Here is a 27,212-nt window from a genome sequence, read left to right on the forward strand (position 1 = left end):
ATACCTTATTAGGGAAAAAGTATACATTTAAAATATATATATAATTCTGTCAGAAAAAGGACGTTTGAAATTCAGAAAAACATATTGGTCAAACTCAGGCACATAAATCCTAATAATTATAGGCAGATTGTTCAAACATGGACCATCAGATATTTCCACCCTGTTAGGGGCATACACTAACTATCTGAAAGTGTTAACAATACATGTACTGCATATATCTAGATTTAGATTTTCTAAGACATCAAATGTCCCTTATCCTATCACATTCATTTTCCCCCTTAAAATAATGATAAAACAATGATTATTGAGTGAAACATATGCTATTATCAGAAACAGCGCTTTATTTGCAGCCTCTTCTATCTCTACAGGTTGCCAGAAAATGAATAACATTTGATGGTATTGTCAAATTATGATTTTAAAATACTGACCTAACAGGGTGGAATGAAGCATGACATGCTGGAAAGCAATAACAGGGTGGAACTACAGTGAGGGAAAAAAGTATTTGATCCCCTGCTGATTTTGTACGTTTGCCCACTGACAAAGAAATGATCAGTCTATAATTTTAAAGGTAGGTTTATTTGAACAGTGAGAGACAGAATAACAACAAAAACGAATGTCAAAAATGTTATAAATTGATTTGCATTTTAATGAGGGAAATAAGTATTTGACCCCTTCTCAATCAGAAAGATTTCTGGCTCCCAGGTGTCTTTTATACAGGTATTGAGCTGAGATTAGGAGCACACCCTTAAAGGGAGCAGTTTGTTAACTTGCTCCTAATCTCAGCTTGTTACCTGTATAAAAGACACCTGTCCACAGAAGCAATCAATCAATCAGATTCCAAACTCTCCACCATGGCCAAGACCAAAGAGCTCTCCAAGGATAATAATAATAATATGCCATCCTCTCCAAGGATGTCAGGGACAAGATTGTAGACCTACACAAGGCTGGAATGGGCTACAAGACCATCACCGAGCAGCTTGGTGAGAAGGTGACAACAGTTGGTGCGATTATTCGCAAATGGAAGAAACACAAAATAACTGTCAATCTCCCTCGGCCTGGGGCTCCATGCAAGAACTCACCTCGTGGAGTTGCAATGATCATGAGAACAGTGAGGAATCAGCCCAGTACTACACGGGAGGATCTTGTCAATGATCTCAAGGCAGCTGGGACCATAGTCACCAAGAAAACAATTGGTAACACACTACGCCGTGAAGGACTGAAATCCTGCAGCGCCCGCAAGGTCCCCCTGCTCAAGAAAGCACATATACAGGGCCGTCTGAAGTTTGCCAATGAACATCTGAATGATTCAGAGGAGAACTGGGTGAAAGTGTTGTGGTCAGATGAGACCAAAATGGAGCTCTTTGGCATCAACTCAACTCGCTGTGTTTGGAGGAAGAAGAAGGATGAGTACAACCTCAAGAACACCATCCCAACCGTGAAGCATGGAGGTGGAAACATAATTCTTTGGGGATGCTTTTCTGCAAAGGGGACAGGATGACTGCACCGTATTGAGGGGAGGATGGATGGGGCCATGTATCGCGAGATCTTGGCCAACAACCTTCTTCCCTCAGTAAGAGCATTGAAGATGGGTCATAGCTGGGTCTTCCAGCATGACAACGACCCGAAACACACAGCCAGGGCAACTAAGGAGTGGCTCCGTAAGAAGCATCTCAAGGTCCTGGAGTGGCCTAGCCAGTCCCCAGACCTGAACCCAATAGAACATCTTTGGAGGGAGCTGAAAGTCTCTATTGCCCAGCGACAACCCCGAAACCTGAAGGATCTGGAGAAGGTCTGTATGGAGGAGTGGGCCAAAATCCCTGCTGCAGTGTGTGCAAACCTGGTCAAGACCTACAGGAAACGTATGATCTCTGTAATTGAAAACAAAGGTTTCTGTACCAAATATTAAGTTCTGCTTTTCTGATGTATCAAATACTTATGTCATGCAATAAAATGCAAATTAATTACTTAAAAATCATACAATGTGATTTTCTGGATTTTTGTTTTAGATTCTGTCTCTCACAGTTGAAGTGTACCTATGATAAAAATTACAGACCTCTACATGCTTTGTAAGTAGGAAAACCTGCAAAATCGGCAGTGTATCAAATACTTGTTCTCCCCACTGTATGTAACTGTAATTAGTAATTGTAATGAAATTAGCAACAAATCTGTATCTAAATATACATAAGATATAAATATATTATGCAAATACAAGTATATATTTGCATTAGTCATTTATTTACTATATTTTCTAACAACATTTCCACCCTGTTAGGTGCATTTTCCAGGTCGAACCTAACAGAGTGGAACCTAACAAGGTGGAAATTTGAAATAGCTCTGTGGGTGATTTAGATTGAGCTACAGTAGCATAATGGTAAACACTTTTAGAGGATTTTAAATTCTATATCAAACGTACTTTAACATTTTGAAATTTGAATCATTTTCTCTATAATTTAGCTTAACAGGGTGTATGAGTGAAACAAACAGATTAACATCATAAAACATGGAAAAATAGATAAAACCGAGTATTTATATTTGTGACCCGTTTCAAGAAGCTAGGCGTATGTCGCACGTCACTTTTATTTTTATTTGTATCAAAATGCGTTCTTTGGCAGAAATGCCTTTTGGAACATGTGAACTTTCATGTACCTTAATAACAAATGTGTATGCCATCTGTAAATACAAATACAATTGTTAAATTACGACCCTAGTTGGTTTAGTCACGGAAAAAGACAGGAACCTTCCTGCTACCCATGATTAGCAGAGATAATGGATGGGCTGGACATGCCGAGAGATAGGTTCAGATTGGTCTGCCATGTAGCACGCTTCTGTCTATAACATGAGCTGCTCAGTATGTGTAGATAATCCTTGCTACTGTGGCTTTAAAAAAACATATAACTTCAGCCATGGAGAAATGCAAAAGTGTTGCTACTGCTCTCAACAACATTGCTGCCCAGAATTTAGCAGGCGCTATCGACAAAGATCAGTGGGGAAAAGTTGTGATTGACTACTTTCTGCACACGGTCAGTGTGAACAACAACGGGCCAAATAAGCTGTAGCTAGCTACAAACCAAACGGGAAAAAACGTGTATACGGTTAAGAGTCTAGCTACATTTTCAGATATTATATGTTTATAATTTTGTCCGAAAGTTGTTTTCATTGCAAATTAAAGCAAAGACTTATCAATGACCCAAGCCCAGCTCATTTAATCCCTACCATTGTGTCGCTAAATTTTCATAATGCTTCAGTAAATGTACATTATCCCAGGGAAGACACAATGTAAGTAACCTCATTTATGTTCCTCTTACTTCCCTGATTACCTCTGCTGATCCTACAGCTATTGTATGCAGTAATCATGTGCCTATGAACCAGAGTTATACTGTTAGCACTGAGGCGGTGTGCCCTAGCAGGAAGTCCACTGTGTGCAGCTCACCCAGGACTAACACAAATAATCTGAGCATGTCTACCTCTGCTAAGCTTCCAAGTAAAGCAATATAAACAATCAAGCATTCCAGAAAAGTGCTAAAAAATAGCCCACGTTAACATATGTAGCTTACGAAACAAGGTTCATGAAATCAATAATTTGCTAGTAACAGATGACATTCATAATCTGTCAATCTCTGAAACTCACTTAGATAATACCTTTGATGATACAGTGGTAGCAATACATGGTTATAAGATCTAAAGAAAAGTCAGAAATGCCAATGGTGGTGTGGCTGTTTATATTCAGAACCACATTCCTGTAAAGCTTAGAGACTATCTCATGTTAAATACTGTTGAAATAATATGGCTACAGGTTAATCTGCCTCAACTAAAGCCCATTTTGGAAGGAACCTGCTATAGACTACCAAGTGCTAACAGTCAGTATCTGGATAGCTTGTGAAATGACTAAAGGTTCATCTGCTTCACACCTATTCTGGTGTGAAGATGCTATAGACCACTAAGTAGGAATCTGGATAACGTGTGAAATGCTTGATAATGTACACTACCGGTCAAATGTTTTAGAGCACCTACTCATTCAAGGTTTTATTCTACATTGTAGAATAATAGTGAAGACATCAAAAATATGTAATACCACATATGGAATCATGTAGGGCGGCAGGTAGCTTAGTGGGTAAGAGCGTTGTGCCAGTAACCGAAAGGTCGCTGGTTCTAATCCCCGAGCCGACTAGGTGAAAAATCTGTCGATGTGCCCTTGAGCAAGGCACTTAACCCTAATTGCTTCTGTAAGTCGCTCTGGATAAGAGCGTCTGCTAAATGACTAAAACGTAAACGTAAAACGATGTAGTAACCAAAAAAGTATTAAACAAATCAAAATATAGTTGAGATTTGAGATTCTTCAAATAGCCACCCTTTGCCTTGATGACAGCTTTGCACACTCTTGGCATTCTCTCAACCAGCTTCATGAGGTAGTCACCTGTAATGCATTTCAATTAACAGGTGTGCCTTCTTAAAAGTTCATTTGTGGAATTTCTTTCCTTCTTAATGTGTTTGAGCCAATCAGTTGTGTTGTGACTAGGTAGGGGTACACATAATCCATATTATGGCAAGAACAGCTCAAATAAGCAAAGCGAAACAATAAACCATCATTACTTTAAGACGTGAAGGTCAGTCAATACGGAAAATGTAAAGGACTTTGAACGTTTCTTCAAGTGCAGTTGCAAAAACCATCAAGCGCTATCATGAAACTGGCTCTCATGAGGACCGCCACAGGAATGGAAGACCCAGAGTTACCTCTGCTGCAGAGGATAAGTTCATTAGAGTTACCAGCCTCAGAAATTGCACCCCAAAAAGATGCTTCACAGAGTTCAAGTAACAGACACATCTCAACATCAACTGTTCAGAGGAGACTGTGTGAATCAGGCCTTCATGGTCGAATTGCTGCATAGAAAGCACTACCAAAGGACACCAATAAGAAGAAGAGACTTGCTTGGGCCCAGAATCACAAGCAATGGACATTAGACCGGTGGAAATGTGTCCTTTGGTCTGGAGTCCAAATTGGCGATTTTTGGTTCCAACTGCTGTGGCTTTGTGAGATGCTGTGTGGGTGAACAGATGATCTCCGCATTTGTTGTTCCCACCTTAAAGCATGGAGGAGGAGGTGTTATGGTGTGGGGGTGCTTTGCTGGTGACACTGTCTGTGATTTATATAGAATTCAACGCACCCTTAACCAGCATAGCTACCGAAGCATTCTGCAGCGATACGCCATCCCATCCGGTTTGGGCTTAGTGGGACTATCATTTAATTTTCAACAAGACAATGACCCAACACACCTCCAGGCTGTTAAGGGCTATTTTACCAGGAAGGGGAGTGATGGAGTGCTGCATCAGATGACCGTGCCAACACAATCCCCTGAACTCAACCCAATTGAGATGGTTAGGGATGCGTCGGACTGCAGAGTGAAGGAAAAGCAGCCAAAAAGTGCTCAGCATATGTGGGAACTCCTTCAAGACTGTTGGAAAAGCATTCCGGGTGAAGCTGGTTGAGAGAATGCCAAGAGTGTGCAAAGCTGTCATCAAAGCAATGGGTGACTATTTGAAAATGTTTTGAATTGTTTATCACTTTTTTGGTTACTACATGATTCCACATGTGTTATTTCATAGTTTTGATGTCTTCACTATTATTCTACAATGTAGAAAATAGTAAAAAATAAAGATATGAGTAGGTGTGTCCAAACGTTTGACTGGTAGTGTATGTGTTATGTGTTTACATCCCCTGCTATATTGTGGATAAAGAGTCACCTGTCTAACAGAACACAGAGGGTGTTCTTTAATGGAAGCCTATCCAACATGATCCAGGTAGAATCAGGAATTCCCCAGGGCAGCTGTCAAGGCCCCTTACTTTTTTCAATCTTTACTAACGACATGCCATTCACTTTGAGTAAAGCCAGTGTGTCTATGTATGCGGATGACTCAACACTATACACGTCATCTACTACAGCGACTGAAATGACTGCAACACTTAACAAAGATCTGCAGTCAGTTTCAGAATGGGTGGCAATAATTAAGTTAGTCCAAAATATTTCAAAAACTAAAAGCATTGTATTTGCGACAAAACATTCACTAAACCCTAAACCTCATCTAAATTTTGTAATGAATAATGTGGAAATTGAGCAAGGTAAGGTGACTAAACTGCTTGGAGTAACCCTGGATTGTAAACTGTCATGTTCAAAACATTTTGATACAACAGTAGCTAAGATGGTGAGAAGGCTGTCCATAATAAAGCGCTACTATGCCTTCTAAACAGCACTATCAACAAGGCAGGTCCTACAAGCCCTAGTCTTGTGGTACCTGACCACACAACTGAAAGAGGGATTTAGGAAATTTGCAATTGGCTCAGAACAGGGTAGCACGGCTGGCCCTTTGATTTACACAGATATCTAACATTAATAATATGCAGGTCAATCTCTCCTGGCTCAAAATGGAGGAGAGATTGACTTCATCACTACTTGTATTTGTGAGAGGTACTGACATGTTGAATGCACGAGCTGTCTGTTTGAACTACTGGCACACAGCTCAGACACCCATGCATACCCCACAATACATGCCACCAGAGGTCTCTTCACAGTCCCCAAGTCCAGAACAGACTATGGGAGGCTCACAGTACTACATTGAGTCATGACTACATGGAACTCTATTCCACATCAAGTAACTGATGCAAGCAGTAAAATTAGATTAAAAAAACAGATAAAAATGTGCCTTATGGAATAGAGGGGACTGTGAAGCAACACAAACATAGGCACAGGCAGATGCATACAAACACACAATAATACACGCACTATACACACACGGACACATGGATTTAGTGTTGTAGATATGTGGTAGTAGAGTAGGGACCTGAGGGCAGAAACTTCATGTGTTGTGAAATCTGTTGTGAATGTATTGTACTGTTTTTTAAATTGTATGAACTGCCTTAATTTTGCTGGACCCCAGGAAGAGCAGCTCCTGCCTTGGCAGCAGCTAATGTGGGATCCAAAATAAATACAAATACAAATACAAAGCATACTGTTAGCTAGCTAGTGAACTTTAGCTTGCTGGTTCGCTAGCTAATGTTACATGAATGGTCTGTGTAGTAATATTATGTGTTTCTCAGAAATGTGCATTGCTAGTTATAGCCTAATGTTAGCTAGCTAGCTAAAACTTAAAACTGTGGCTGGGGGGTGGTTATAGCATTTCTTTCACATGACCCATCAATTTAGAGTGTCTGGGTTAGCATAATCTAATAATTATAAATATATATATATATATATATATATATATATATATATATATATATATATATATATATATATATATGTATAATGTTTTTATCTGGACACTTTCAAAGTCAGATTAGGATATGGGCCAAGGACTAGATAAAGTGTATTTTTACCTGGAGTTTTTCCTTATTGTAGGCTAGTACTTAAAGCACTTTTAGTCTTGAAAGCTTTGGTTGTTTACTACACTACCTTAGTCACTCTGTTTAGCACATGGCCTCATGTGAATCCTTAAAGAGATGGGTGGGGCTAAGTCTTAAGAGGGTGTGAACGATGCTGAATAGGTGTAAACAAAGAAGAGCTTTCCAGTGGGTGTACCAAAACATTCAAGGGCCATTTTCTAAAAAGTGTTAGGTTGATCAACTTTCAAAGCAGAATTACTTTCCCATTGTTCCTCAGCTGGAGTGTATGATCTACAATACCATTTTGTAACTCTGTGTCTTTTTTATCAAATGTAAAAAACACAATTTCTAATTTTGCTACATAAGACCAAATTGATGCGGTCGGTCACATTTATTTAGCTTTGCACATTGTTTTCGTACCAAAAAATTATGACACTTCCTGAATGTGATGTCATTTTTGGAAGGGGCTGTTTTTTTTAAGGGGAATTACTACAAACTAACAGGGTGGAAAGTGAAATCAGAAAATCTTAAATACAATAATAAATATAATAATCATGAAAAAAAAGTTTTTTGTGAGAGAGATTTTAAGTAGGATTATAAAACAACAAAGACAGATTTGGAATATTGTATTGTTTAATGGCTTATATTTCTCATAGAAATGGATGAATAGCACTCGGGATGTGGCAAAAACATCAACATCCACTAAAAACAAAATGCATAAAACTTCTCTTTGAGATCCATAACTTTGTGTTTTTATGCTAAAGGTCACCTAACTTTATATTTAAAGCCCTTTGGAATCCACATTTTACACTAAATAAGAGGTGATATTTCCTGGGGACAGAAAAGGCACTGCATTGTAGGAATGACCTAGCCAACTAAATACGTTTCATGACTGTGTTAATTCAGTTGCTCCACTGAAATTCCACATACGTCATTAAAGGTCCAATGCAGGCGGTCTTTTCAAACAGCTCTTACACTAAAATGACATTATTATAATTTGCACAATTTCACAGTATTATACTAACTTCATAGTTTGGAAAAATATAAAACATAGGAAAATCACTGTTTTGACTGCACTGGGCCTTTAAGACAATTGAAGCAAGAACCTACATTTTCTGAAGAAAATGTACCTTTTCTAGTTCACCTCACCATTACTTTATGTTTGTGATCCAGTTTCTCCCCAGAGGCTGGCGAACCTGAGCTGCGGGACTGAGGACCTGAGGACTGTTACCTGCACCTGGAACCCTGGTAGACCTGCTAACCTGTATGAACCCTACAGACGCACACATACCCTTCACATCAAGTGAGTCCACACACACACACACATGCACACGCACGTGCACGCATGCGCACACACACACACACACACACACACACACACACACAAACTCGTATACAGTGGGGAAAAAAAGTATTTAGTCAGCCACCAATTGTGCAAGTTCTCCCACTTAAAAAGATGAGAGAGGCCTGTAATTTTCATCATAGGTACACGTCAACTATGACAGACAAAATGAGAAAAAAATATCCAGAAAATCACATTGTAGGATTTTTAATGAATTTATTTGCAAATTATGGTGGAAATAAGTATTTGGTCAATAACAAAAGTTTCTCAATACTTTGTTATATACCCTTTGTTGGCAATGACACAGGTCAAACTTTTTCTGTAAGTCTTCACAAGGTTTTCACACACTGTTGCTGGTATTTTGGCCCATTCCTCCATGCAGATCTCCTCTAGAGCAGTGATGTTTTGGGGCTGTCGCTGGGCAACACAGACTTTCAACTCCCTCCAAAGATTTTCTATGGGGTTGAGATCTGGAGACTGGCTAGGCCACTCCAGGACCTTGAAATGCTTCTTACGAAGCCACTCCTTCGTTGCCCGGGCGGTGTGTTTGGGATCATTGTCATGCTGAAAGACCCAGCCACGTTTAATCTTCAATGCCCTTGCTGATGGAAGGAGGTTTTCACTCAAAATCGTGGCTGGTCCCTTTGCAGAAAAACAGCCCCAAAGCATGATGTTTCCACCCCATGCTTCACAGTAGGTATGGTGTTCTTTGGATGCAACTCAGCATTCTTTGTCCTCCAAACACGACGAGTTGAGTTTTTACCAAAAAGTTATATTTGGGTTTCATCTGACCATATGACATTCTCCCAATCCTCTTCTGGATCATCCAAATGCACTCTAGCAAACTTCAGACGGGCCTGGACATGTACTGGCTTAAGCAGGGGGACACGTCTCGCACTGCAGGATTTGAATCCCTGGCGGCGTAGTGTGTTACTGATGGTAGGCTTTGTTACTTTGGTCCCAGCTCTCTGCAGGTCATTCACTAGGTCCCTCCGTGTAGTTCTGGGATTTTTGCTCACCTTGTGATCATTTTGACCCCACGGGGTGAGATCTTGCGTGGAGCCCCAGATCGAGGGAGATTATCAGTGGTCTTGTATGTCTTCCATTTCCTAATAATTGCTCCCACAGTTGATTTCTTCAAACCAAGCTGCTTACCTATTGCAGATTCAGTCTTCCCAGCCTGGTGCAGGTCTACAATTTTGTTTCTGGTGTCCTTTGACAGCTCTTTGGTCTTGGCCATAGTGGAGTTTGGAGTGTGACTGTTTGAGGTTGTGGACAGGTGTATTTTATACTGATAACAAGTTCAAACAGGTGCCATTAATACAGGTAACGAGTGGAGGACAGAGGAGCCTCTTAAAGAAGAAGTTACAGGTCTGTGAGAGCCAGAAATCTTGCTTGTTTGTAGGTGACCAAATACTTATTTTCCACCATAATTTGCAAATAAATTCATTAAAAATCCTACAATGTGATTTTCTGGATATCTTTTCCTCAGTTTGTCTTTCATAGTTGACGCGTACCTATGATGAAAATTACAGGCCTCTCTCATCTTTTTAAGTGGGAGAACTTGCACAATTGGTGGCTGACTAAATACTTTTTCCCCCCACTGTAGCTCCTCCCACCAGCCTCTTCTGGTGTTCTTTCTCTCAACGGATTATTAGCACGTTGAGGCATAATGATCAAACTGTGTCAGACACATCTCTTACCTATCCCTCCACTGTGTTTGTACAGGAATTCTGGTGAGGATCCTATCAAGTGTGGTGAGTGGTCCTGCAGGTTCCAGGCTGTCCCAGGCTTAGAGCAGTACGATGTCTCAGTGGTTGTCAGAAACCAGCTAGGAGAGGAGACACAAAGCTACAGCTTCAACATCACTGACAGAGGTGAGGACAGGAAATACTGAGAGAAATGTCATACAGCTCTTATATGATAACACTGTCTATGGCTAACATTCAATGATTAACGTCATTGAACACAGTATCCTATTGCTCCTAATTTATGTCCCTCTAAATGCCCTGAATGCCTCTGCTGATCCTACAGCTATTGTATGCCGTAATCATGTGCCTATGAACCAGATTTACACTGTTAGCACTGAGCCGGTGTGCCCTAGGAGGAAGTCCACTGTGTGCAGCTCACCCTGCACTAACATAAATTACATGAGCACACAAGCTTCCCAGTAAAGCAATATAAACAAGTAAGCATTCCAGAAGAAAAGTGCTCAAAATAGCCAACGTTAACGTACAGTGGCTTATGAAAGTATTCACCCCCCTTGGCATTTTTCCTATTTTGTTGCCTTACAACCTAGAATTAAAATTGATTTTGGGGGGGTTTGTATCATTTGATTTACACAACATGCCTACCACTTTGAAGATGCAAAATAATTTTTATTGTGAAACAAACAAGAAATAAGACAAAAAACGGAAAACTTGAGCGTGCATAACTACTCACCCCCTCAAAGGCAATACTTTGAGAGCCACCTTTTGCAGCAATTACAGCTGCAAGTCTCTTGGCAAATCTGCTCCAGCTCCTTCAAGTTGGATGGGTTCCGCTGGTGTACAGCAATCTTTAAGTCATACCACAGATTCTCAATTGGATTGAGGTCTGGGCTTTGACTAGGCCATTCCAAGACATTTAAATGTTTCCCCTTAAACCACTCAAGTGTTGCTTTAGCAGTATGCTTAGGGTCATTGTCCTGCTGGAAGGTGAACCTCCGTCCCAGTCTCAAATCTCTGGAAGACTGAAACAGGTTTCCCTCAAGAATTTCCCTGTATTTAGCACCATCCATCTATTCTGACCAATTTCTCAGTCCTTGCCAATGAAAAACATCCCCACAGCATGATGCTGCCACCACCATGCTTCACTGTGGGGATGGTGTTCTCTGGGTGATGAGAGGTGTTGGGTTTGCGCCAGACATAGCGTTTTCCTTGATGGCCAAAAAGCTCAGAGTACCTTCTTCCATATGTTTGGGGAGTCTCCCACATGCCTTTTGGCGAACACCAAACGTGTTTGCTTATTTATTTTTTAAAGCATTGGCTTTTTTTCTGGTCACTCTTCCGTAAAGCCGAGCTCTGTGGAGTGTATGGCTTAAAGTGGTCCTATGGACAGATACTCCAATCTCCGCTGTGGAGCTTTGCAGCTCCTTCAGGTTATCTTTGGTCTTTTTGTTGCATCTCTGATTAATGCCCTCCTTGCCTGGTCCGTGAGTTTTGGTGGGCGGCCCTCTCTTGGCAGGTTTGTTGTGGTGCCATATTCTTTCCATGTTTTAATAATGGATTTAATGGTTCTCCGTGGGATGTTCAAATTTTCGGATATTTTTTTTTATAACCCAACCCTGATCTGTACTTCTCCACAACTTTGTCCCTGACCTGTTTGGAGAGCTCCTTGGTCTTCATGGTGCCGCTTGCTTGGTGGTGCCCCTTGCTTAGTGGTCTAAGGCACTGCATCGCAGTGCTATCTGTGCCACTAGAGATCCTGGTTCGAGTCCAGGCTCTGTCGCAGCCGGCCGCGACCGGGAGACCCATGGGCGGCGCACAATTGGTGCAGCGTCGTCCAAGGTAGGGGAGGGTTTGGCCGGCAGGGATGTGGGTTCGTTTCCCACGGGGGGCCAGTATGAAAAAATAAAAAGACATGTATGCATTCACTAACTGTAAGTTGCTCTGGATAAGAGTGTCTGCTAAATGACTAAAATGTAAATGTGTTGCAGACTCTGGGGCCTTTCAGAACAGGTGTATATATACTGAGTGTATATATATCATGTGACACTTAGATTGCACACAGGTTATCAGTCAACCTACCAGGGTAGTTACAAACAGCATTGGAATGAAATCATCAACATGTATTGATCACATCTTTACTAATGCTGCAGAAATTTGCTTGAAAGCAGTATCCAGATCCATCGGATGTAGTGATCACAATATAGTAGCCATATCTAGGAAAACCAAAGTCCCAAAGGTGTATAAGAGGTCGTACAAGAAGTTCTGTAGTGATTCCTATGTTGTTGATGTGAAGAATATTTGTTGGTCTGTGGTGTGTAATGATGAGCAACCAGATGCTGCACTTGACACATTTATGAAATTGCTTATCCCAGTTACTGATAAGCATGCACCCATTAAGAAAATGACTGTAAAAACGGATAAATCCCTGTGGATTGATGAGGAATTGAACAATTGTATGGTTGAGAAGGATGAGGCAAAAGAGATGGCAAATAGGTCTGGCTGTATAACCGATTGGCAAACATACTGCAAATTGAGAAATCATGTGACTAAACTGAATAAAAAGAAGAAGGAACTGCATTATGAAACAAAGATAAATTACATAAAGAATGATAGTAAAAAACGTTGGAGCACCTTAAATGAAACGGTCATTCATCACAAAACCAACAGATATTGCCAACTACTTTAATTATTTTTTCATTGGCAAGATTAGCAAATTTAGGCATGACATACCAGCAACAAATGCTGACACTACACATCCAAGTATATCTGACCAAATTAAGAAAGACAAGCATTGTAATTTTGAATTCTGTAAAGTGAGTGTGGAAGAGGTGAAACAATTATTGTTGTCTATTAACAATGACAAGCCACCTGGGTCTGACAACTTGGATGGACAATTACTGAGGATAATATCAGACGATATTGCCACTCCTATTTTCCATATTTTCAATTTAAATCAAATCAAATTTTATTGGTCACATGCGCCGAATACAACAGGTGCAGACATCACAGTGAAATGCTTACTTACAGCCCTTAACCAACAGTGCATTTATTTTTAACAAAAAAGTAAAAATAAAACAACAACAAAAAAAGTGTTGAGAAAAAAAAGAGCAGAAGTAAAATAAAATAACAGTAGGGAGGCTATATATACAGGGGGGTACCGTTGCAGAGTCAATGTGCGGGGGCACCGGCTAGTTGAGGTAATATGTACATGTGGGTAGAGTTAAAGTGACTATGCATAAATAATTAACAGAGTAGCAGCAGCGTAAAAAGGATGGGGTGGGGGGGCAGTGCAAATAGTCCGGGTAGCCATGATTAGCTGTTCAGGAGGGAAGCAAAAGTCATTCCACTATCTAAGAATAGTAAAGCCCCCTTTACTGGCTCAAACAGATTTTGTATGTTTGCCCACTGACAAAGAAATGATCAGTCTATGATTTTAATGGTCTGTTTTAATGAACAGTGAGAGACAGAATAACAACAACAAAATCCAGAAAAACGCATGTCAAAAATGTTATAAATTGATTTGCATTATAATGAGGGAAATAAGTATTTGACCCCCTCTCAATCAGAAAGATTTCTGGCTCCCAGTTGTCTTTTATACAGGTAACGAGCTGAGATTAGGAGCACCTAATCTCAGTTTGTTACCTGTATAAAAGACACCTGTCCACAGAAGCAATCAATCAATCCGATTCCAAACTCACCACCATGGCCAAGACCAAAGAGCTCTCCAAGGATGTCAGGGACAAGATTGTAGACCTACACAAGGCTGGAATGGGCTACAAGACCATCACCAAGCAGCTTGGTGAGAAGGTGACAACAGTTGGTGTGATTATTCGCAAATGCAAGAAACACAAAAAACTGTCAATCTCCCTCGGCCTGGGGCTCCATGCAAGATCTCACCTCGTGGAGTTGCAATGATCATGAGAACGGTGAGGAATCAGCCCAGAACTACACGGGAGGATCTTGTCAATGATCTCAAGGCAGCTGGGACCATAGTCACCAAGAAAACAATTGGTAACACACTACGCCGTGAAGGACTGAAATCATGCAGCACCCGCAAGGTCCCCCTGCTCAAGAAAGCACATATACAGGAGATTCAGAGGAGAACTGGGTGAAAGTGTTGTGGTCAGATGAGACCAAAATCGAGTTCTTTGGCATCAACTCAACTCGCCGTGTTTGGAGGAGGAGGAATGCTGCCTATGACCCCAAGAACACCATCCCCGCCATCAAACATGGAGGTGGAAACATTATGCTTTGGGGGTGTTTTTCTGCTAAGGGGACAGGACAACTTCACCGCATCAAAGGGACGATGGACGGGGCCATGTACCATCAAATCTTGGGTGAGAACCTCCTTCCCTCAGCCAGGGCATTGAAAATGGGTCGTGGATGGGTATTCCAGCATGACAATGACCCAAAACACATGGCCAAGGCAACAAAGGAGTGGCTCAAGAAGAAGCACATTAAGGTCCTGGAGTGGCCTAGCCATTCTCCAGACCTTAATCCCATAGAAAATCTGTGGAGGGAGCTGAAGGTTCGAGTTGCCAAACGTCAGCCTCGAAACCTTAATGACTTGGAGAAGATCTGCAAAGAGGAGTGGGACAAAATCCCTCCTGAGATGTGTGCAAACCTGGTGGCCAACTACAAGAAACGTCTGACCTCTGTGATTACCAACAAGGGTTTTGCCACCAAGTACTAAGTCATGTTTTGCAGAGGGGTCAAATACTTATTTCCCTCATTAAAATGCAAATCAATGTATAACATTTTTTACATGCGTTTTTCTGGATTTTTTTGTTGTTATTCTGTCTCTCACTGTTCAAATAAACCTACCATTAAAATTATAGACTGATCATGTCTTTCTCTGTGGGCAAACGTACAAAATCAGCAGGGGATCAAATACTATTTTCCTTCACTGTAGTTTCAGAGTGGGTGGCAAGGAATAAGTTAGTCCTAAATATTTCAAAAACTAAAAGCATTGTATTTGGGACAAATCATTCACTAAACCCTAAACCTCAACTAAATCCTGTAATAAATAATGTGGAATTTGAGCAAGTTGAGGTGACTAAACTGCTTGGAATATCCCTGGATTGTAAACTGTCATGGTCAAAACATATTGATACAACAGTAGCTAATATGGGGAGAAGTCTGTCCATAATAAAGTGCTGCTCTACCTTCTTAACAGCACTATCAACAAGGCATGTCCTACAGGCCCTAGTTTTGTCGTACCTGGGCTACTGTTCAATCGTGTGGTCAGGTGCCACAAAAAAGGACAGGAAAATTGCAATTGGCTCAGAACAGGGCAGCACAGCTGGCCCTGGATGTACACAGAGAGCTAACATTAATCATATGCATGTCAATCTCTCCTGGCTCAAAGTGGAGGAGAGATTGACTTCATCACTACTTGTATTTGTGAGAGGTATTGACATGTTGAATGCACCGAGCTGTCTCTTTGAACTACTGGCGCACAGCTCGGACACACATGCATACGCCACAAGACATGCCACCAGAGGTCTCTTCACGGTCCCCAAGTCCAGAACAGACTATGGGAGGCGCACAGTACTAGATAGAGCCATGACTACAAGGAACTCTATTCCACACCAAGTAACTGATGCAAGCAGTAAAATTAGATTTAAAAAACAGATAGAAAAAACACCTTATGGAACAGCGGGGACTGTGAAGCAACACAAACACAGGCACAGACACATGCATAAACACCCATGATAACATACGCACTATACACACACGTATACATGGATTTTGTACTGTAGATATGTGGTAGTGGTGGAGTAGGGGCCTGAGGGCACACAGTGTGTTGTGAAATCTGTGAATGTATTGTAATGTAATTGTATAAACTGCCTTAATTTTGCTGGACCCCAGGAAGAGTAGCTGTGGCCTTGGCATTAGCTAATGGGGATCCATAGTAAATACAAATACCACCTTTAGTGTAACACATTTTTGATCAACAGTGGTATCTAGATCATAAGATTTATTGTATTTGCATGCTGTGTGTGTGCAGTGTTCCCAGTCCCAGAGGGAGTGAGAGTGAGTCCAGGGGTGACTGAAGCCAACGTGTCCTGGGTTGTGAGGGGGAACCTGTCTGGGGTGGAGCTCTTATGCCAGGTCACAGCAGACCCAGTAGAGCCTAGGAGACAGACACGCCAGGCTGAAGCAGCAGACCTACAGAGCACATCCATGGTGAGGAAAACTCAGTCATTGACAGGTGACAAAATTAAATTATCAATATAGCTCACACTAGCTCATCAGCTTTGACAGAATGGTCTCTTGTCCATTCTGACATGTTTTTAGTGGCTATACTTCAAATGTGTGATTTTTTGTCTAGACTGATAGAACTACACCCCACTACCACTGATGGATCAGGGGTGTACTCACAAGGAAGCAAACGGAAGCAAACGGGACAAAATGGGGAAGGACCTACCTGAATTTGTCCAATAGAAACTCTTTGTTGCGCACCGTTTTTGATTGCAAAATGTTTTGCTACAGTTTGCATTAATGAATACACATCAGGTGTTCCAATGGGGTCTGATGTAAACCCAGTGACATTCTGTCTTGTCTTGTGGCTGTGTTAGCATCAGTTGTGCAATGGTGGCTCGGATGACCGTTGTGATGTCAGCCTGGAGCAGCTCTCGCCCAACACCCGTTATGCCACCAGGGTTCGTTGTGCTGTGAATGTGAACCTAGAGGGAGAGTGGACACAACCCACGCTCTTCACTACCTGTGAGTCCTATCATAGTGGAGTGGTGAAGTTACTGCTTTTTGAAGGTTTATTGATGGGTTGTTGAACCCTCTTCCTGCTTCTTTGTGCAGACCCCCTGGTGAGGCTGGATGTGTGGAGGAGGGTCAGATTGCTGTCCCATGGCCAGCGCAACGTCACTCTGCTCTGGACCCCGGTGAGGCCTGACTGCTGGATGAGATGAAGGAGAGGAGACGAGGAGAGAAAGCCAGTTCAGATTATTGGTTTATTGAGTGTTGAACCTGGTCTTACATTGTGTGATCAAATCTCAGCAGGGATTTGTTTTGTCCAGCACATGAACAACTCTCTCTTTCTCCTCAGCAATTCAGTGGCTCGGCGTCTAGTGTAAAAATCCAGGGCTACAAGGTACGCTGGAGGCAGGAGGGACACCAGTGGCTCCTGTGGAGGGATAGAGAGCAGACACGGACAGATATCTCCATTGGCCCAGGGCAGTGTGACATGATCATCCAGGCTGTTATTCAGCCTGGCTCCTCCCCCCTAGCCCACATCACCATACCTCCGGTGGAGAGAATAGGTCAGTTATCAACACCTGTGGCAATAGAGGGCTTGCAGTTGCGTCACAAATCACCTAGCAACCACACCAGGCACCATGTTGGATGACCAGAGTCAATCTAGTGGAAGTCCAGCAATCGTCCACATGGCTGGTTGCGTTTTGCTAGAAGCGGAAACTTCAGGAAGATTGCCCTTTATTTCATCTTTCTAAGGACCCAGAAAACAGATGCAGTGGGAGAACCTATTCAAGTAAGTAAATACACTGCTCAAAAAAATTAAGGGAACACTAAAATAACACATCCTAGATCTGAATGAATGAAATAATCTTAGTAAATACTTTTTTCTTTACATAGTTGAATGTGCTGACAACAAAATTACACAAAAATTATCAATGGAAATCAAATTTATCAACCCATGGAGGTCTGGATTTGGAGTCACCCTCAAAATTTAAGTGGAAACCCACACTACAGGCTGATCCAACTTTGATGTAATGTCCTTAAAACAAGTCAAAATGAGGCTCAGTAGTGTGTGTGGCCTCCACGTGCCTGTATGACCTGCCTACAACGCCTGGGCATGCTCCTGATGAGGTGGCGGATGGTCTCCTGAGGGATCTCCTCCCAGAACTGGACTAAAGCATCCGCCAACTCCTGGACAGTCTGTGGTGCAACGTGGCGTTGGTGGATGGAGCGAGACATGATGTCCCAGATGTGCTCAATTGGATTCAGGTCTGGGGAACGGGCGGGCCAGTCCATAGCATCAATGCCTTCCTCTTGCAGGAACTACTGACACACTCCAGCCACATGAGGTCTAGCATTGTCTTGCATTAGGAGGAACCCAGGGCCAACCGCACCAGCATATGGTCTCACAAGGGGTCTGAGGATCTCATCTCGGTACCTAATGGCAGTCAGGCTACCTCTGGCGAGCACATGGAGGGCTGTGCGGCCCCCCAAAGAAATGCCACCCCACACCATGACTGACCCACCGCCAAACCGGTCATGCAGGAGGATGTTGCAGGCAGCAGAACGTTCTCCACGGCGTCTCCAGACTCTGTCACATCTGTCACGTGCTCAGTGTGAACCTGCTTTCATCTGTGAAGAGCACAGGGCGCCAGTGGCGAATTTGCCAATCTTGGTGTTCTCTGGCATATTCCAAACGTCCTGCACGGTGTTGGGCTGTAAGCACAGCCCCCACCTGTGGACGTTGGGCCCTCATACCACCCTCATGGAGTCTGTTTCTGACCGTTTGAGCAGACACATGCACATTTGTGGCCTGCTGGAGGTCATTTTGCAGGGCTCTGGCAGTGCTCCTCCTGCTCCTCCTTGCACAAAGGCGGAGGCAGCAGTCCTGCTGCTGGGTTGTTGCCCTCCTACGGCCTCCTCCACATCTACTGATGTACTGGCCTGTCTCCTGGTAGCGCCTCCATGCTCTGGACACTACGCTGACAGACACAGCAAACCTTCTTGCCACAGCTCGCATTGATGTGCCATCCTGGATGAGCTGCACTACCTGAGCCACTTGTGTGGGTTGTAGACTCTGTCTCATGCTACCACTAGAGTGAAAGCACCGCCAGCATTCAAAAGTGACCAAAACATCAGCCAGGAAGCATAGGAACTGAGAAGTGGTCTGTGGTCACCACCTGAAAAACCAGTCCTTTATTGGGGGTGTCTTGCTAATTGCCTATAATTTCCACCTGTTGTCTATTCCATTTGCACAACAGCATGTGACATTTATTGTCAATCAGTGTTGCTTCCTAAGTGGACAGTTTGATTTCACAGAAGTGTGATTGACTTGGAGTTACATTGTGTTGTTTAAGTGTTCCCTTAATTTTTTTTAGCAGTGTATATATTTGTAATTATTAAAATATATATATATGTATTAAAGCTAGCTACAGGAACTTATTGTGCAGGCTAACTAAAATGAGCTGCTAGCTTTACATACGGTATAGCTAGCTAAGTGAATTAAACATCAACATCTAACAATGAGCTAACTTCATATTAGCCAATTAGCTATCTGTAATTTAAAAACTCAAACTCAAAATGCATTTGTAGCTAGGTAGCTAGCTAGCTAACAGCCACGGGATAGGGTGAAAGGATTAGCTAGCAGTTCCAGCTGTCAAAGAAGGGAGAGAGTAGGCTACTCTGGATAGGGGAGGTACCTTTGTGGGAGGACGTTATGAAACAATTCTCCAGTTCAAGTCCCTAGTGATAAACATGGTCATAACCATGTCATAATATGTCATAACAGCTGACATAACTTGTCATAACCTGTCATAATATGGTCATAACACTGTCATGTGACATATATTGCGTTATTTTATGGCTGGTTATGACACCTACATGAGAATGTCAAAACCAACAAAAACTCCCACGGTAGTAATTTTATGGCTGGTTATGACACCTACATAAGTGTCAAAAAAAAAAAAACTTTCAAACTAAGGGAAACTTCTTGGCAGGGAAAAAAACGACATTTGAATAAATGTGGGTTTTGAAACTCTTACAGTATGTAGGTGTCATAACCAGCCATAAAATAACGCAATATATGTCACAACAGGTGTAAACATATGGGCCATGACAGTGTTATGACCATATTATGAAAGATAATGACAAGATATGTCAGCTGTTATGACATATTATGACATGGTTATGACCGTGTCATAACGTGTTATGACGCTGGGTGTCAAGTAAAGTGTTACCCTTCTTTTTGTTCACTTAAAATTATGCTTTAGTAATAATAGCCTACTTGTTACTAAGATGTCTAACCTTTACATATGAGTTAGAATACTTGTACACTTTGAAATTATATGAGTGTTGATTCTTTGAAGGGAAGTGTTTAAACTTGTTTTAATTGTTACCTTAAAACTATTAAAGATGAACTAGTGTCAATGTTGATTAATTACAGATCACAATCCTGCAGTAAAGAGGGGAAGGGAATCTCATGAATTTCTCTGTGTTTCTGTGTTGTATTCTCAAATGAACATGACCTACCTTTTTGTTCAGTTGTAAGCTCTCCAATTAGTTTTATTTGATTGTCAATCTTTTTTCAGGATATCAGCCATGTGAACCCATTTTGCAGCTGATGATAATGGCGTGCAACAACAATGCAGCCATAAGCCTACAGCAGTGGTTCCTAACTCTAGGCCTCGAGTACCCCCAACAGCACACATTTTGGTTGTAGCCCCGGACAAACATACCTGAATCAACTCATTGAGGGTCTGATGATTAGTTGACAAGTTGAATCAGGTGTGCTTGTCCAGGGCTACAATACAAATGTGTACTGCCGGGGGTACTCAAGGACCGTAGTTGGGAACCACTGGCCTACAATATGATGGCATTAGCCTTATGGGCATTTGCAATGCACCCCTTGACATTGCGCTTCTGAAACAGAATAGCTGAATTTATACATTGTTTATATATTGTTGAGATACATGTATATCTTCTCAATTTAAAAATGATACCAGTAGACAACGTATGAGGCTAATCATTATACTAGATGTTGTACATGCCTTGAGCTGACATGAAATTGTTTAGTGCAAATCCAACCCTTGTAATCTAGGTAGTGAAATGTCTGGAAGCAGGAGATGATGGGATCATTTGCTTAAAACATATACACAACTACTTCTATCAAGTTCAATGCCAGATTCTTTTTTCTCCCAAAAGGTCTGAGTGGCACTTGGAGGTACCACTGTGATAATGAAGATGGCTTGCCTAAGACTACCACAACAATTCAATTGTCTAAATGTGTATAAATTGAAAAAGAAAGAGAGAATAGTTAGGCTATAAAAAAATACATTTTATTCAATGGCGCAAGGCACCCATACAACAATATAGCCTATTGTTAAAGTACAGTATGTTTATAATTTTCATAAACAATAGTATTTTACATGTTGTTCCAAATTACATTTTATATATTAATATGGTTTAAGGGGTCACTTTTGTTATGACGACAAGGTGAAGGTGCTCTCTACTCAAATGGCACAACAGAATCATTCAGATTGACCAAAGCACAGCATATGACACCGTCTCCTTCCATATCTAGAAAAGCACAAAGTAGAAGTAGAAACTGATGCTGCTGCAGCATTGCTCATCTTCACAGTGGGAATCCAGTTGACAAGGGTGTCTAGATAGAGGTCAGCTGGTGAACCTACAGTACATAAAGAAATGAAAAGCACACCAGCTGTTAGAATATCACTTATTCAGGTCAACTATACCATCAGGGCTCTTGATTATTTGGTTGTGTTTAATTCATTCAGGTGTTTTAGTGTCATATAAAGATTAAATATATTGTTTGGCCGGAACAACCAATAGTCAACACAGCAGGTTGTCCTATCCCATTGAGGCATTTGTTCTATGCTGTGACATTTCAGCTGTCAGGGTTCAGGTCTTGACAGGCAAAAAGGTTTCTTCGCTTTTCTGACAGTTCTTGAGTCTTATCTCCTCTGTGTACATTTTTTTTCTTCTGTTGTCTTTCCTGCCTTGTTAGAACCGTCAAATACTGCACAGAAAATGACCGCGGTGATGAATCAACAAATTCTAGGCGCTGTTACCATGCAGTTTGGGGTAGCCACTCAGCTGTTGTTGTCGGAGTAATTAATGCGATGGTCTTCCAACATGGCCGCCAGGAGGATTCGTACGTCAACTGCAAGCCCTCTATACCTGCCTGCTTTGTGCCAACACCAGTACCAAAACGTCCGTACCAACGTATTTTCCAATTCTTGTGCTGAAACCTGTTCTGATACCTGAGCCAACTTTCTTGTCTTACTTCTGTTACAGTTGTACACAGGTTGCTCTTCTTTGGGCCTACAGCAGTTCTGTAAGTGAGACTATCTCTAGCTCTCTTATTGTCTTTCGTCCAGAGTCTCCTCGGAGTGTCACGCGTGTGAGTGGCAGTGCCAGCGGAGGGTTCCACCTCATCTGGGAAGAGCAGGAAGCTGTCACTTGTGGGTACACTGTGGAGTGGTGCACAGTGGGAAGCGGAGTTCCCTGCATTCTGCAATGGAGGAGGGTGCCAGTGGGAAACACGTCAGTGTCCCTACCAGCAGGTATCACACAACAGGTTTTCACACACCACCATTTCCCTTGTTGGTAACATTTTACACGAAGTTGCTGTCTAGTAATGCTGTAATTACAGTAGTAACAAGGAAAAAGGAAACCGTCCAAATTCTGTTTCAATTTAAAGCCTACCCTGCACTACTTTTTAGTTACAATATGTCTATTTTGCAGGAGATTTTAAAGCGGGCCATAGGTACACCTTTGATATATATGGCTGCACTGACGAAGGAGACAAACTACTGGGGATCCGCACTGGCTACTCCCAAGAACTCAGTGAGTGGGTTACGCTGTGATTATGTGGTGTGATAAATAAGGTTGTGGAAGTTGTAGGGGGTGTCTCTCTCTCTCTCTCCCGTTCAACCCCTTCCCCTCTCTTTCTCTCTTCCTCCTTTCTCTCAACCTACAGAGCCTGTCCAGTATCCCAGGCTGGTTGAGCCTGTTAGAAGAACTTCCTCTTCTGTGACACTGGAGTGGCGTTACCATGAGGACGACCACTCTCACCCAGGGTTCATCACTGGTTACTTGGTAACCGTGTACGAGGCCTGGTCCCAGAGGTCACCAGGTCATGTGCCAAGTGGGTATCATCAATGTCATGGGTAACAAGCAATTCAATTTAAGAGAAGTCATGAGAAGATTTGTTCCTCTGACACACTGTATTTCCTGTTTCTAGGTCCTTTTACCAAGATGGTGGCGGACCCCCACAATAAGTCTGTAACCATAGCAGGACTGCAGGAGCACCAGAAGTACACCTTCCATCTGTGTGCACTCACTAATGCTGGACCAGGCCCGCAAACTACCATAACTGTCAGGACCCAGACAATCCGTGAGTCCAACTCTGGCTGGAGCATTCTAGGGGAAGGGGCAGACTGGGTCATACTGAAATTACCTTATTAAAACCTCTTAAATGTTAAGTCCCCTATTTAGCGGTTCTGGACTGGTTCCGACCGACATTTCTGTGTACAGAACGCTCTGTTAAACGGCGCAGCATCAACTGTTGTGCACACCATGAAAGTTCTGGTTGTCCCGCTTCACATGCCGCTCTCAGCTCTCATCTGAGATGCAGTTTGTGAAATATGACACCTCATTTGCATAGGGAGTGAAACGTCCAATTTTCTGGCCTATCCAGACAAAGGATCGATTTCCTCTGGCTGTGAACTGCGCAGCTCAGCATACGATAGGCATATGAACAGGGAGACCCTAGCGATTGCAGCAAAGGCAGTCTCATCTCGCTGTGATGTTCTCAGATGGATTTAGAGTTCTCAACATGAAAAAAATACAAAATCATTTCATGGAATTGAAACAAGACCACATTCTCTTGGTCACAGAGGGATGAACTCACTGTGCTTAAAGCTGAAGTCAGCAGGCATTTGAATGTCGTCTCTGCGTCACTCAGAGGATGCTGGGCAGAAAATGCTCTGTCATCAGTTATATTAAATGGTGCCAATTTTGTACTGTCACTAAGTATGATCATATTTATTTGACAGTTATAAGAAAGGTGAAATATTATAATAAGTCATTTATAATTTGATTGTTACTATATTTAGAATTTCAATCATTTCATGCCCTATTCCCCCAATTTCGTTGAATAGGAAAAAAAATCATACTGTGTACTTTGTGTCCTCAAAAGTGACTGCATGTCAGCAATGTATGAATATTTTTTACCAGAAAGGTGAGATTTTGATCTTTCTGGCAGTACAGTAGTTACTATGTATTGTTTATGGCTCTCTCATGATAAACAATAACTTTTGGGTATGTCTATTTAGGTGGGATTCTACTTTTTGACATTACATTTAACCTGTGAAATAAAGCCTCATTTCCCGTAGACACTCAATTATGTGGGGTGTTGCTCACTCTTTTTAAATCTGAAAGCACATTTGTATTTTGGATCATGACATTCTGAGCCCAGTAGTAATGAACTGGTGTTACAGTATGTGCTGCTGTGTCCTGTGACAGCCTCTATTCTCCTGGCTAAGATCTTAACTCCTCTCCTGCTGCTGTTGGGGCTCGCCATCCTCCTGTGTCTATTCTGGAAAATGTGAGACACTTTAAACACTATCCATTCAACATAATCATGCAGAATTCATTTTTCAAGATTAGCATTGGTCCTATGGCATCCTTAACAGTCAATGTGTAATGTGAACCCTGTCTAACCTCCTCTGTGGCTATCCTCCAGGCTGAGGAGTTGTATAGTGGAGGTGTTTGGGTACCCGGCTGGGATGAACATCAAACCCATTGAACTGGACCACCACCTATATGAGGTACAGTGCAGTTCTATACAGGCTTTCATATGTCTCATGTCTCGTGTGTCTGAAGTTGATGAGTACTGCCTCTTTGTCCGACGTGTTTTCTCTCATTTGGATTTACCTTAAACAGATGACAATAAACAGATGTACAGCATGTTATAGTCATAATTATTGTTTTGCAATCTGATAAAATGACTGTGCAACTTCTTGCCTGATTCCATTCATCCTCTATTCTGTCCATACCATCTACAGACCAGTGAGAGGCTGCGGTGTCTCAAGGTGGGGGACTGTGTCTGCAGTGACATCGAGATCCTGAGTGTCAGGCCAACCATGTCAGAGAGGACGCCTCTCATTCACCCCAAACTCCCCCACCTTTCTTTGTCTTCTTCCTCTTTCACCACCATTCCCTCCTCTTCATCCTGCCCTGTGCACCCTTCCTCCTCTTCATTCATGTCTTCCTCCTTGACCACCCTCTCACCTTCCTGCCCATCCCCTTCTACTCAACACCTGCACCAAAAAGGGTACTGTCCACAGTCACCCACAGAAGTCTGGGATAGCTCAGTATGGACAAGCCTCACAAATATAAGTTATGTTCCCTCTATGGGAGCGGCGCAGTCCATTGAGATGAAACCAATCAGAGTCACAGACAGCAGTGACATCTCCAGCTCACCAATCAAGCTCTCCAATCTCATCACCAGTGAGCCTTCTGAGGGGCCGCAGTTACAATCAGGGGCATTATTGGAGAATATTGATGGATACATCACCACTGACTCCTTAGTTAAGTCAATGACTGTATATATGAATGGACAAAGCCATTGATCACGTTACACCATTCATTCCTATTTGAAGACTTAATAGCGCACTGAAGCCAAATTAAGTCGGTCATGGAGACATAACATGCTTAGTTTGAACTACTCCAGGAAGTGACGTTGCAGGCTAGCTCAGTGCTGCACCCTCTCATTGAGTAACTTAAGTTGAAGGCCTGCTGGCTGCCGTTAGCAACTAAATGATCCTTATAAATCAAATCAAATTGTATTTGTCACATGCTTACTTACGAACCCTTTACCAACAATTCAGAGATAAAAAGTAAGAAAGAAAATGCAAAGAAAAAAGAAAAAAAAGGAAATAGTAACACAATAAAATAACAATAACGAGGATATGTACAAGGAGTACCGATACCGAGTCAATGTGCAGGGGTATGAGGTAGTTGAGGTAATTTAGATAATATGTACATGTAGGTAGGGATAAAAGTGACTAGGCAATAAGGATAGATAATAAACAGCATAGCAGCAGCGTTTGTGAAGAGTGTGAAGTGTGTCTAGGTGTGAGTGTGTGTTTGTGTGGCGTCAATAGGTATGTGTGTGAGTATTTTGTGTGTGTGAGCGCATGTAGTGTGTGTGTGTGTCTATGTGTGTCTTGGAGTGTCAGTGTATTATGTGTGAGTGAGTATAGAGCCAATGTAAGTGCTAAATAAAGGTGGGGGGGGTTAATGCAAATAGTCTGGGTAGCCATTTGATTAGCAGTCTTATGGCTTGGGGGTAAAAGCAGTTCAGGAGCCTTTTGGTCCCCGAGTTGGCGCTACGGTACCGCTTGCCATGCGGTAGCAGAGAAAACAGTCTATAACTTGGGTGGCTGGAGTCTTTGACAATTTTTTGGGCCTTCCTCTGACAGCGCCTGGTATAGATGTCCTGGATGGTACGGAGCTAAGCCCCAGTGATGTACTGGGCCGTACGCACTACCTTCTGTAGCGCCTTGCTGTCAGATGCCATGCAGTTGCCAAACCAAGCGATGATGCAGCCAGTCAAGATGCTCTCAATGGTGCAGCTGTAGAACATTTTGAGGATCTGAGGGCTCATGCCAAACATATTCAGCCTTCTGAAGAGGCGTTGTCGTGCCCTCTTCACGACTGTGTTGGTGTGTTTGGACCTTGATAGGTCCTCAGGGATGTGGACACTGAGGAACGTGAAGCTTTCGACCCGCTCCACTACATGTGAATGGGGGCGTGCTCTGCCCTCCGTTTCCTGTAGTCCACAATCAACTCCACAATCAAATGTTATACTGTAACCTCTTCTGTGTGCGATTTTAAAATAATAATAATAAGGACACACACCACATGACCAAAAGTATGTGGACACCTGCACGTTGAACATCTCATTCCAAAATCATGGGCAATAATATGGAGTTGGTCCCCCCTTTGCTGCTTTAATAGCCTCCACTCTTCTGGGAAGGCTTTCCAC

General features: G+C 42.3%; 1 protein-coding gene across 1 annotated transcript in view; it reads left to right on the forward strand.

The window, feature by feature from the left end:
- The window catches only part of osmr (oncostatin M receptor), a gene marked incomplete at both ends in the record, with an annotated part of 40,845 nt that extends 13,876 nt beyond the window's left edge, over positions 1-26,969 (forward strand). Inside the window, 14 exons of the mRNA XM_084176413.1 lie at positions 8,549-8,678; positions 10,446-10,594; positions 16,437-16,615; positions 17,008-17,155; positions 17,246-17,328; positions 17,493-17,706; positions 22,537-22,722; positions 22,904-23,005; positions 23,139-23,306; positions 23,403-23,555; positions 24,686-24,767; positions 24,906-24,990; positions 25,228-25,752; positions 26,910-26,969. Of these exons, the coding sequence (XP_084032539.1) occupies positions 8,549-8,678; positions 10,446-10,594; positions 16,437-16,615; positions 17,008-17,155; positions 17,246-17,328; positions 17,493-17,706; positions 22,537-22,722; positions 22,904-23,005; positions 23,139-23,306; positions 23,403-23,555; positions 24,686-24,767; positions 24,906-24,990; positions 25,228-25,752; positions 26,910-26,969 (2,264 nt within the window). The remainder of the gene's footprint in view (positions 1-8,548; positions 8,679-10,445; positions 10,595-16,436; positions 16,616-17,007; positions 17,156-17,245; positions 17,329-17,492; positions 17,707-22,536; positions 22,723-22,903; positions 23,006-23,138; positions 23,307-23,402; positions 23,556-24,685; positions 24,768-24,905; positions 24,991-25,227; positions 25,753-26,909) is intronic.
- Positions 26,970-27,212: the final 243 nt, after the last annotated feature.

Source organism: Coregonus lavaretus (assembly GCF_964263955.1).
Source record: "Coregonus lavaretus genome assembly, chromosome: 14".
Classification (NCBI taxonomy): Eukaryota; Metazoa; Chordata; class Actinopteri; order Salmoniformes; family Salmonidae; genus Coregonus; species Coregonus lavaretus.